Source organism: Podarcis pityusensis (genome assembly GCF_964106645.2).
Source record: "Podarcis pityusensis genome assembly, chromosome: 6".
NCBI lineage: Eukaryota > Metazoa > Chordata > Lepidosauria > Squamata > Lacertidae > Podarcis > Podarcis pityusensis.
In genome coordinates this window covers 44,213,684-44,225,900 of record NC_138030.1, presented here as the reverse complement: position 1 = coordinate 44,225,900, position 12,217 = coordinate 44,213,684, and the positions used below count along the sequence as shown (strand labels likewise).

General features: G+C 42.4%; 1 protein-coding gene across 2 annotated transcripts in view; it reads left to right on the top strand.

The window, feature by feature from the left end:
- The window catches only part of DEF6 (DEF6 guanine nucleotide exchange factor), a 47,815-nt gene that overhangs the window by 242 nt on the left and 35,356 nt on the right, over positions 1-12,217 (top strand). The window contains exon 1 of one of the 2 annotated variants that reach the window (XM_081010076.1): positions 684-796. The exons of the other annotated variant lie outside the window; for it this stretch is intronic. Coding sequence (XP_080866202.1) covers positions 791-796 — 6 coding nt within the window. The 5' untranslated portion in view covers positions 684-790. Of the gene's footprint in view, positions 1-683; positions 797-12,217 lie in introns of those variants that run through there. 2 annotated transcript variants of the gene reach the window in all.

Here is a 12,217-nt window from a genome sequence, read left to right as displayed (position 1 = left end):
GCGGCGGGCTTGGGGCGCGCACTCCGCCTGTCCCCAGCAGGGCTGCCGGCGCTTTGGGAGGCGGAGGGCAACTTCGGGAGCGAAAAGAAAAGAAACCCCCCTCACAGCTGTGGTGGCGACTTAGGGTTGTGGGATTGCTCGTGAAGGCGGGGGATATCTAAGGAGTTGTGTTCTTCTCTTTTTTAAATAAAGGGAAGGAATAAACATTATGCACTTAAACGTTCTGGTCTTTAAAATATGCCTTCCCCCTTTCTCTGCACTGGGGTGTGTAAGCATGTGCGTGTTAGAAATAGACATTTGCCTTCTTCCTGTTGAATTTCCTCTGCCCTTTTCCGAGGCAGCTGGTTGCAAATGCTGCGTTCCTACCTCGCTCTCTACCGATCTCATAGCTGGCTGCTTTTAAAATGGAGCAAAGGTGGTGCAGAATGTGGGTTCTGCGCCACCCTTTACAAAAAGCGTTTATTTCTCTCTCCTTCGCAGTAATCTTGTTGGATGGGCATGACAGATCTTCTTGCTGAGTAGACAAGACTCGCTTTCTTTAAAGGGGCAAAATGAAGAAGAGCAAAACTCTCCTTCCTTGTAAAATCCTTGTAAACTTTGAAATAGCAACAAAGGCGGTGCTTTGAATTACAATGTGGACGCTGGGCTTTTGCTTAATCACAGTTTTCGGAGCGGGGGAGATGGCAGATGAGATGCAAATGCATGCAGGCCCATCCAAAGTAGGGCAGAAAAGATCTGAGGAACGCTTGATGCAAATAGTGGCGACACCTTGTGAAATCAACACAAGCCGATGAGCGTAAGTGATAAAGGTTAAGGCTGGCTTCCTGCACTGCTCTTACATAAAGTGGCGGCTGAACCAGTGGGGAAACTGTTTTGCCCCCTCTGGACCACCATCCTTAGCCCTTGAGCCCTGCCAAATGAATGCAAATGCTGGGCAGCTGCCCGGCATCCCCAACTGTTTGCAGAGAACTCCCACGTTGCTGTTGCTGCTGCTCTGTTTTTTTATTGCATCCTAGAGTTTACCCAGCAATGCCAGTGTCTCAGATGTGTTTTTGCTCCTGCAAATAGGCTGTGTAATAATAACTTTCCAATGAAGGTTTGTTATAGCCTTACACTTAAGCCCCTTCCCGGATTTTTGCACCTTTCCCCAAAGTTCATCATGATTGGCCACAGTTTACCCAGGACAGGACACTTGGAACCAGCCTGGGAAAAGATTCTTTTTTTTTTTTTTAACGCGTTTCTAGTAGCCTCAGACTAAGCCTTAGATTTAACTGTGCAGCTGTACATGACTTTTGAGAAAGTATTTGCTTGTTTGCAAAAGCGTCTAGTATGAAAAGGAGCACTGATGAGGGCCTCTCTGTGTTTATTTGCACACACTGGCCTTGCAAGGCGGGAAGGGTGAAGAGCAAAACAAACAGCAGCATTGAGCCATTGCAAGAATTACATCACTGCCATTTCTTCATGGAGTCTTGCTGAGAGCAAAAAGGGGTTGTGTGTTTGTGTTTACAACTTCCACTCCTTGGTTTAAACGCTGCAAAAGCACAGTATATTTATAAGCAAAAGCATTTTTTGTGGTTACTTTTTACACATCATAATTACATTGCTACAGTTTATGATAGGCATGGCCAAACTTGGCCCTCCAGATGTTTTGGGGCTACAATTCCCACCATCCCTGACCACTGGTCCTGTTAGCTAGGGATGATGGGAGTTGTAGTCCCAAAACATCTGGAGGGCCAAGTTTGGCCGTGTCTGGTTTACGAGCACAGGTCAAGCAGTCCCTTGGGGTGTGTGCTTAAGCAGTGGGATCTGTGCCTTTTGACATACATCCATAATACAGCAAAATATTTAGTTGTTTATAATGATCAGTGGGCTGGAAAATTTTATTCAGCTATACTTTTCCATTGAAAACGTTTAATTTTTAGAAATGCAGTATTTTATAAATGTAATTACTACCATAATGGATACAATACCAGTCAAACTGGATAGCTGGAATGGATATAATGCCAGTCAAATCAAGAATTGAAGTTGTAATTAACTCCTTTCAAGTGAATATCCATAGAAAGCAGATACTTTTACGCACATGGTTTTTCAGGCATACTAAAATTAATGTTTGTCTTCTGCTACCTCTGTTTATAAATTTAATAAATAAATAATAATTAAAACAATAATGTATCCTCTCCCTCTTTTGCCTCCTCTATTATTATTATTATTAATATTATTATTACTTTCCCTTCTCCAGCAGGTCCCTAAGTGGATTACCACAGTCTAAAATTCAGAATTTAAAACAGTTAAAACAAATCACAATCACAGAAATAGAGTGGATCCTTTTAAACCACACTAACAGCACCATTCTGTTCTTGTTTACCTAGAATTAAGTGCTACTCTATTCAGTGGCTCTTGTTCCCCAGTAAGTGTGTTTAGATCTCCCCCTCCCTTATAGTTCAGTTACATTTGGCTATATGCAGCACATAACAGTAACATGACGTACATTTTAAAATTTCATTTATTAAATCTAAGTCAAATGTTAAATCAGATCTCAGTTAATTTAGGGTGGTGTTGAAAATATTTCCAGGAAATGTTTGGACTTTTTCTGGAAAATCACTATTGATGAAAACCAATGAGTATGTAGAGCCAGTTTCGTGGCCAAGAAATACAGGTGCACCTGAGGGATTATTACATGTGGTCTGAAACACACATGTGGTCTGAAGTCCCTGTTCGAAGGATATTGTAGAGTAGGAAAGAACCTCAAGTTTATCTAGTAACTAGGTCAACCCCCCAACACAGGAAATCCACTGCAACAGCATCCCTAGTTGTTGGCCACATAGCCTTTGTTTAAAAACCCTTAGAGCTTATGTGCTATACATCAGGGGTTTTTAAACAATGGTCCATGGATCCCTAGGAAGTCCATGGATGAGCTTCAGGGGGGTCTGTGAACTGGGTACATAAAAATATTCAGTTTTTAATTTCCTACCTGCTACATTGAAAAAAGTCTTTGTGGAATGGAAAAAAATATGAGGAGGGGTTCCAGAGCTTTCATCAGATTTTCAAAGGGATCCAATGACCCCAGAAAGTTTAAGAACCATTTTTTTGTACATAATTAGACAGTGTTGTTAACTATTTATAGAATTGCTTTACGCATGTGCCAGTGTTGGTGCTTTAACTACTTTTAGGTGAGTGTGGTGCTCATTTTGTGCGAGTTAAGTCACTGAAATTAGGGACCTTTTGGAGCATTTTAATACGGACGATAATGTAAAATAGGTACTGTGAGTAACGGAATAACACCGTATACTTAACCAGCAGGACTCAGTTGCCTCTCATCTTAGTAATTCCTTTAACTTTAGAGTAGTTTCTTCAACAATGGAAGGAAAAAATGAGTGTGCATTCTGTGTGGGGCTCCCCTTGGGCCTGGTTTGAAAATTCCCAACTGATGCAGAATGTAGCAGCCAGACTACTGCTGGGGGCACCTGACTGACAAAATGTGACACCGTTGTTAAAATGTCTGCACGGGCTGGCCATTTATTTTATTTATTTCATAAAATCTATATACTGCTTGATGGTAGAAGACTTCAAAGCAGTTTATAAAAACAATAAAACCACAAGATTATTATTAAAAGCAATAAAATCAATAAAAAATAAAAATCAATAAATTAAAAACACCTCAGCATTCAAAATATCTGGTAGGGATATTTACTACCAAGCCAGATTCAAGGTCTTGATATTCATTTACAAAGCCTTGAACAAATTAGGTCCAGGGACTGCCTGAACCCTTATATCTCAGTTCAGTCACTGAGATTGTCTGTGGAGGTGTTGCTGGTTGTCCCCTGAGTTGATGGAGCTCATTTGACATGGACAGGAAACCAAGTGTTTGGTGTCATCAGCCTAGTTCCTTGAAATGCCCTACCAGTAGAGATTCAGAAGGTATCTTGTATGTTTACCTTTAAACTTTTACTGAAAACTTCTATATGCTGTCAGGCTTATGCAAACAATTAAGAAAACATCTTCTGAAACAGTTGAAGATCTGTGATTTCAAATTTTTATGTGGCTTTTACTGTACATACAGAATTGTGGTAAACTGATATATATTGGCCAGTGGTCAGATTATGGAAGCTGTGGTCCAGTAATGTCTAGAAGGCAACTGCTGCAATAGGTGATAATTTTCTCAGCATGGGGATACAGCGCGTGCCACTCATTTGTTCACCTGCTATGCAACTGTTAAAAGTGCAGGAGCCCTGCTGAAGAGGAAAGTGGTAATTCTAAGTATCTGATAACGTAAACAGGCTCCTTTTTGTGGTGCTTCCCCGCCCCCCATTTATGGTTGTGCTGTGCCTCACAGATATGTTTCCTGTGGGTATGCCGAAATGATGGTTCCAGTGTCAGCATTAAGACTTTTCTTCCTGTTTAGTTGCATAAAGCTCTCGCTTCTTTAGAAATCTACATGGTTAGGATTGTACATCTGTGAAACCTGGTGATTTCAGAGCTGGTGCTCATAGGTAAAATATTTTTTGAGTTGACTGGCGACCTTAGAAATCCACGTGGAGTAAATTTGAACTTGGTGGCTATAATGAACCCCTGATTCCTGTAAGACTGTTTGCTGCAGCACTGCATTTGAGTATGCGGTACTTCCATGGTTAAAGCAATGCTCACAACTTGGTGATAAATGCTGCTGAGCTTACAAAGTACTTACGGCCATAAATTGAGATTATGGCTACTACTCTGAGACTGCTGTTCTTAGCATGCTTACTATGGAACCTGTTGAACTCGATAGAGATCACTTTTGAGTAAACATGCTTAAGATAGTGCCATTAAAAAAATGATTCCTTAGAAAAAATATTGTGAAACCAAACTCAGGTTTGCACACAGCTGAACAAATCCATGAATGATAATTTCATGGCTATAATTATAGCTTAGTTGCTGGAATGTTCAGTGGTGGTGTATCTCTGAGGTCTGCCTTAGACCAGGGGGGTGGCTAACCTGTGTCACTTGAGATGGTGTTGGACTACAGCTACCATGAGCCTCGGCTAGTATGGCTAGTGGTCACAGATGATGGGAGCTGTAGTCTAATAACTCTTGGAGGGCAACAAATTAGCCACATTGGACTATATTCTAAGAACAAACAGGAGATGACTACTTCCATCATGCTCTAAAACAGCGGTTCTCAACCTGTGGGTCCCCAGATCTGCTCTAAAAGATGCTTTATAATGTGTCAGATTGTTTGTACAGCTAGGCCAGTGTTGTCTGCTTTCGACTGGCAGGGTTCAGGAAGAGACCTTTCTCATCACTTACTATGTGATAAGAAAACTGGAAGTACCAGGCATTCAAACAGAGTACCTTCTGCAGGGAAATCATATGTTCTGCTTATGGTCTCTTCTGTGATAAAACCGTAAGTGTACCTCTTGACTTGTCAATGGATTTAACCTGTTTTCAAAGCCAGTCATCAGGCGAGGGACCTACAGTGGCCATGTTTGAACATAGCAATAAGCCAGATTTTCTAATTTACCTTAGTTTACTGTGATTGAGCAGTGTGCTAGTGCACCCTGCCTGGTTGTTTCTGCTTTGCTCTTAGTCTGGCAAGAGCAAAATAAGCAAACTAGAAAACCTTGGTATCCTATTATGTCTGAACCAGGTATTGTGGATTGTTTCTCTTGAACAAGCCATGATCACTAGCTAACCTTAAAACATGGCCTGTTGTTGACTTGCTGGCATTGGCTTGTTAGGGAACAGCAAAATATGACCCCTGGTTTGATTTTAATGGAAAGCCAAAGCTTCCTGGTTTGTTTGTTCTGCTCATGCCAGGGGGGAAGCAGAGTGGAAGCAATTGGGCAGCACGTACCAGCATGTTGCTCATTTACAGTAAGCCACAATAAGTCAGAAAATATTACATGGGAATGCAGTCAATGTTAAGAATATGAGTGTCTCTCTGCTTGTGCAGAATGCCTTTTTTCCAACATCTGCTTTTAAGTGAGCAGGACTTCAAGAGTGAAGTATGGGGTTTTGAGTAAGGCTTGAGCTGCCAATTCTTTTATTTATCAAAATTATCACCTATTTAAAACTTCATCGCCCAGTCTGCTTACCTCTAGAGCCCTTTTCTCATAGCAGGTTCACTAATAATTTTTTAGAGCCAACATTATAGCAAAGTCTATGCGAACAGAGGTTGCAACGGGCGTTTGTGGCTTCCTGGGCTGTTTAGTAAGGGGGATTTTTTGCAGGCAGGGAGCCACCTTACTGTTGCCGCTGTGTCTCCTTAAGCTGTGCATGTTGCAACAAGGCAGTTTTCACGTGATTTGAACTTTCCTCCTTTTAAAATCCAGTAGCTTTTGCAGCTTATGAATCTTCTGATCTAACTCATCAGTGATTTTTTTTTTTTTTTAAAAACCTTTTATCTTGCAGCAAAATTATAGTGGGAAAGCCAAGTAGGCTTTAATTTACTGTTAACTAGGGCAATACCTGATTAGTGAAATCATAGTCACTTAATTGTATAGATCGTAGTTTATTTTAAATTTGCATATAAAAAGAACACAATGAATCTAAATAAATTGTTTGTTCTATAAGTGGTGCGCGTGTATTGCAGGAAATATCTTGGACAGATTTTGCATTTTCCTCCTCTCACTCACTAGAGGGAATGCCTTTTCTAGAATGGTGGTTGCCATGTGCAGTTTTTATAAGTACTTTTACAAAAAAACCCTACTTTTAAAATGTGTTTCCTGGTTTATCAGAGGCACCTTTTTTTAAACTGATCAGAATGTTTTAAATTCCAATGCTACTATTAACCCAAGTTTAGGCCTAGCTCCCTTAGGTTACAGTTTGATGCATGGCAGTGGGAAAGTAAGGAACACAACAAACTAGTAAGCACGGAACAGGGGTAGTAAAAGTGATGTCCTCTCAATATTGTTGGACTCCACTCAGAGCCAGATCAGCTCATAAGGCAGGGTTAGGGCGTTGCCCCTGAGGTGGCATCCCCATGGGCCACCAGCCTGCCTTGCCGCCTCTGCCAGTGCTGGTAGTGGAGAGGCGGTGCCCCCACTGGCGCCCATTTGGGGCGAGATTGCGTTCATTTTGGTTGAGATCTTGCCTCAAATTGGTGATCTCAATAGGCAACGAGTTCCAAAGTGCAGGTGCTGCCACGCTAAACGCTGAAGTTCTTACCAGTGTGGAACGGGTATTATGTGGCACCTGTAGATGGAATTACTGCATTGCACTTTATATGGGGCTTCCCTCGCTGTTGATCTAAGAGTAGTTTATAGAGAAAGTTGCAGCACAATTGCTGACAGAAGTGAGAGTCTGTCATCGTATTGCACTCCTGCTCAGAGATCAGTGCTGGTTGCTGATTAGTTACCAGGCCAAGTTCAAAGTTTTGCTATTAGTATATAAAGCACTTAACAGCTTTGGACTAATTTAAACAGGAACCTTTGCTGTATAGTTTTGGACACACTCAGTATAATTTAGTTACCCATATTTTACTGATTTTATCTATATTTTAATACTAATCTTTACTTTTGTTTTTTAACCGGTTTTGTGAGTTTTAACTGTTTCTGTGGAGAGCTCTTTGATTAAGTGGTTGATAAATCTCTCTAAATAAAGCAATCCCTGGCCATTGGCAATTCTAGCTGAGGCTGATGGGATTTGGAGTCCAGTGACATCGGGGAGGCACCCCATTGGCTACTCCTGTGTAAAATGACATAATAGTATAATAGTAACAAGTGGGACCAGCAACAAAACATTCAGGACACCTCATTCCCTCCTCATCTTCCACCCAGTCAGTCATCATTCCAAGTCAGTCTCCCCCTCCAAATATCTTGTGTGCTTCTGCAAATTTTGGAGTTTCCCCATTCAATGAATGGTGTCGTTTTGCTACATAAGGATCAACATTCAAAGAATGTGTCCACCATTGTTGTATGAGATATGCTGTTTGCACGATGGACAACAGTGGGTCACTAGACCCTCCTCTCCATCACCCTTCTCTGGGCTAGTCCTTTGCTGGCATGTGGGGTTGTAAAAAGGGGCAAAAGGAGGAGATGCTGAGCCATCACCATCTGATATGCAGTTTTAAATAGGTGATTGAATTAAATATAGAGAGCTTAACTAAGCTGACGGTGGTAAGGTTACCCAACAGAAGTTCAAGAATACCATAATGTTTCACTGACACAATTCAAATCTACTTTTAAGTGTATTCTGAATTCCCTGGTGCAGCTTCTAAGCATGGGCAGGAGTCAAGGGACCTGTTATAATCTACAGCAGAAGGAAAAGCTATTTTTGCCCAAACTTTCAAGTAACCTTAAGCCATGCTCCCGGCTGTTGATCATAAGCAGTTTTTCTGCAGTTATTCATTACAAAACAGGGAAGGGAGCCAAGCAATAGAAGCAGCATTGTTATTTTATTTCATAACATCATTTTTATTCATTTTAATCTTTAAACTGTTTTATATGGTTATGTTGAGATATATCTTATGTTTACATTAGATTAGAGTCTATGGCATGCAGCAATTGCAGGTCTACTCTACACTGTATTCAAGAAAGATTAGCCCAGGTAAAATGTGTGTACAGTATAGGATTGCAGCCTAGATTATATATCTTCTTGTTATCAATGACTTGGAATGATGTGTGTGTATGTACTGTGACACAAATGTCCATTTGGTCATGTGGAAGAAGGGAGAAAACTTTGCAGCTCCTCAGTAACCCCAAGATGCTTGGTAGAGGAGCTTGTTGTGTTTGGGTTCTTCTCCAGGAATGTCCATACCATAACCAATCACAAATAATGTGCTCTGACAAACTGGTTTCTGCTTGTGTTTGTTTGAAGTGGGGAGCTTCTTGTGACAGACGAAGAACCCAAAGACTCAAGCTGTGACTCATCCTTGAAATTTGCCTGATAGCTGGTGGTCTTCAGCTAAAAGAATAGGTATGTGCTTGGTATTACTTATACAGGGTGAGTCCTTTAAAAGAGGCCCCGTGGATACAGAGTACACATGTTCCATGGGGCCTCTTTTAAAGGACTAACCCTGTATAACTACCCTAATTGAGAAAGCCTAGACAGCAGGTGAGGTGCTAGATGACTGGAGATGGGCAAATGCTGCCCCAATCTTCAGAAAATTGGGATGGTATGGGTGGGAAGAAAGATCCAGCAAACTGAAGACTAGTCAGCCTGACTTTCATACCAGGGAAGATAACCAGAACAGTTTGTAAAGTACTCAGTCTTTTTGTTAATGTTGTGGTTGGTAGGAACCAGCATGGATTTGTCAATAAGTAATCATGCCAGACTAATCTTATCTCTCTTTTTTTATTGGCTTACTGGTTTAGTGGATTTTGGAATGTGTTGTGGTCATAGTATATCTTGAGTTCAGCAAAGCATTTGATAAACTCCCCCATGATATTTTGGTTAGCAATTTGGTTAAATGTGATCTAGTTGATAGTATTGTCACAACTGTTGGGAAATGATGCCCAGTGATTCCCAAAGCTTTCTCATTTATGGCCGTTCATCACATTGGAGCAAAGTGGGGGGAGACAGAGCAGCACAGGACTCTCTCTCCCCGCCCCCCCTCGTCAATTACTTAGGGATGGAGGGATTCCTCATCAAGTTTGCAGATGGTGCAAAACTGGGAGGGATAACTTTACACCTCCAAGATGGGAATAAAACTCAAAATAAATTTGACATCTGCAGCGGAGGAGGGATACGTAGCTTGGCAGCAATACATGTGAAATGATCTTGGGATTGAACTTGGTCAGAAACTGAATGTGAGTCATCAGGGTGATGTGGCTTCAAAAAAGTCTAATGCCATTTTAAGGGTTTCAATGTAACTATAGGGCAATATTCAACTAAATAATTGCATGAGTGGAATGAATTCAGCTTGTGCAATAGCACTCCCCTTCCGCTGTCCCCCTGTGCAGGCCCAGCACAGTCCCCAAATCAGCTCTGTAAGGTTGGGGAAACCCTGAGAACAGTCGATGGGGAGGAGAGGGGGAAAACTCCCACTGTGCAAGAGAAAGTTGTCTGCTCATGCAGGAAGGTACTTTGTGCTACATTGAACTAAGTTTTCCAAGCCATGGGAAGTAATCGTTTCACTTTATTCTGCACTAGGCAGACACCATCTGTATCCAGGTTTGGGCACTGCACTTTGTACCTCGGCTCCCGAACACCTTGGGAGTTGAACATTTCAGCTCCCAAACAATCGAAAACCAGAAGTGAGTGTTCCGGTTTTCAAACATTCTTTCAGAAGCCGAACATCCGACGGAGCTTCCAGTTGGTTGCAGGAGCTTCCTGCAGCCAATCAGAAGCTGCACTTTGGATGTCAAACAGTTCGGAAGTCGAGTGGACTTCCAGAACGGATTCTGTTTGACTTCTAAGGTATGACTGTATAGACATGTTGGGATGGGTTCAGAGGAGGGCAACAGAAAACAGGTCCTGTGATAAAAGCTTGAAGGAACTGGGAAGAGAAGACTGGGGTGAGGGGGCCATGCCTGTTCTGATATGGAGCAGCTCTTCACAATCTTGGAAGCATAGGTATTTTAACTGGAGGGGCCAGGGATTGAACCTGGGACCTCCTACTCTGTGCTACTGAGCTACAGCCCCTTGTTCAGGGTTTAAGCTGTGTTTAGAGCCCATTCTTTTTATCTCCTCTCTTTCATTTCTTAGGTGGAATTCAGATTGAGAGTGAGTGACTTACCCAAGGCCATACCAGTTTTTGTATCTTATTGCATTCAAATACCACCTTTTCCTCCAAGGAGCCTTAAGGTGGTGTACATGATTCTCCCCTCCCCATGTTATCCTCATAACAACCCTGTGAGGTAGGTTATGCTGAGGAACAGTGGCTGGATCAAGGTCAGCCACTGAGCTTTATGGCCGAGTCCCAGAGACTCAGAAAGTAGCAAACTCCTCCTCTGTTAGAGACATTTAAGCAGTGACAGGAGGATGTCACGAATGTTTGCAGCAGATTCATTGTATTGGCAGGTAGTTTTAACTAGATGACTTTTACGGTCCCTTCCAACCTTATGTTTCTGTGGCATGTGCCCAGGTGCCCCAGGTCCAGAAAACAGGCAAATTGGTATTGTATAATCTGACATGGAAGAAATGTGACATTTTCACCAGACAGATGGTCAGAACATCCATTTATCTGTTCCTCACACAGAATCAAGGCTTGTTGAATCTGTTCTTCATCTTTACTCCCTATAATGCTGAAATCCTTTGCAATCCTTGCCCCAGGACTCACCACATGTTGGGGAAGGAGTTCACCTCCTCTGACCATTTTGGAGCATGTCTTTCCTCTGTGTTACAGAACTTCAGTCTGCTAACCCTGGTTTTGCCACGAATGCAGCGTCTTGTCACCTTTTAACATGCAAAGCAAGCTCCAGATCTGAAGCTAGAAGGATCATTCCAGACTCTGGCAGTCGCCTCCAAGCGTCCCCAACCAGGGAGAAGAAAAGGAGCTTCATTCTCCTTTTGCATTAAACATTCCACCCCTGAGTCATGCTGGCGCCTGTTGCAGAGCACGGTTCTATGCCACACAAAAGCCAATTATAGTGCCACATTCAGCTTAGAGAAACGAGTCCAGTGTGCTGCAGATATGGGGAAATGGCACCAGAATGCATATCTACCACCTGCCTTGAAGCAATGAAGCTGTCTTTTTCAGGGGCAGATTATAGGGGATTGGAGCTCACAACCAAGTGTTCAGGGTATGGGGGTGTATTTTAATCAGTTGTTCACAGCTGCTACCACCATTCATGGAGAGTGGTGGATACAAATAAATACAGGAGCATGCACACCCTCACAGTCTTCATCACCAGGTTTGTTAAAAAGATTCTAGTTTCTGTCCTAGGTGCCTCTGCTTTGAAAGATGTTAGGTAGCAGGGAATGAGAAGGGGCTATGCCTGAAACCCTTGGAGAATCACTTCTGGTCAGAGAGTAGGCAGGGATAGGTTATATCAAGGAAAAGGTATACTGTAAAAGGTAAAGGACCCCTGGATGATTACGTCCAGTCAAAGGCAACTATGGGGTCGCGGCGCTCATCTCACTTTCAGGCCGAGGGAGCTGGCATTTGTCCACAGGCTGGTTTCCGGGTCATTTCTGGCGCAACGGAACACCGTGACGAGTGCCAGAGTGCATGGAAATGCCATTTACCTTCCCACCACAGCAGTACCTATTTATCTATTTGCCCTGGCATGCTTTCGAACTGCTAGGTTTCCAGTTGCCGTATCAGGGATGGGGAGGCTATGACCCTCCTACTAGTCCA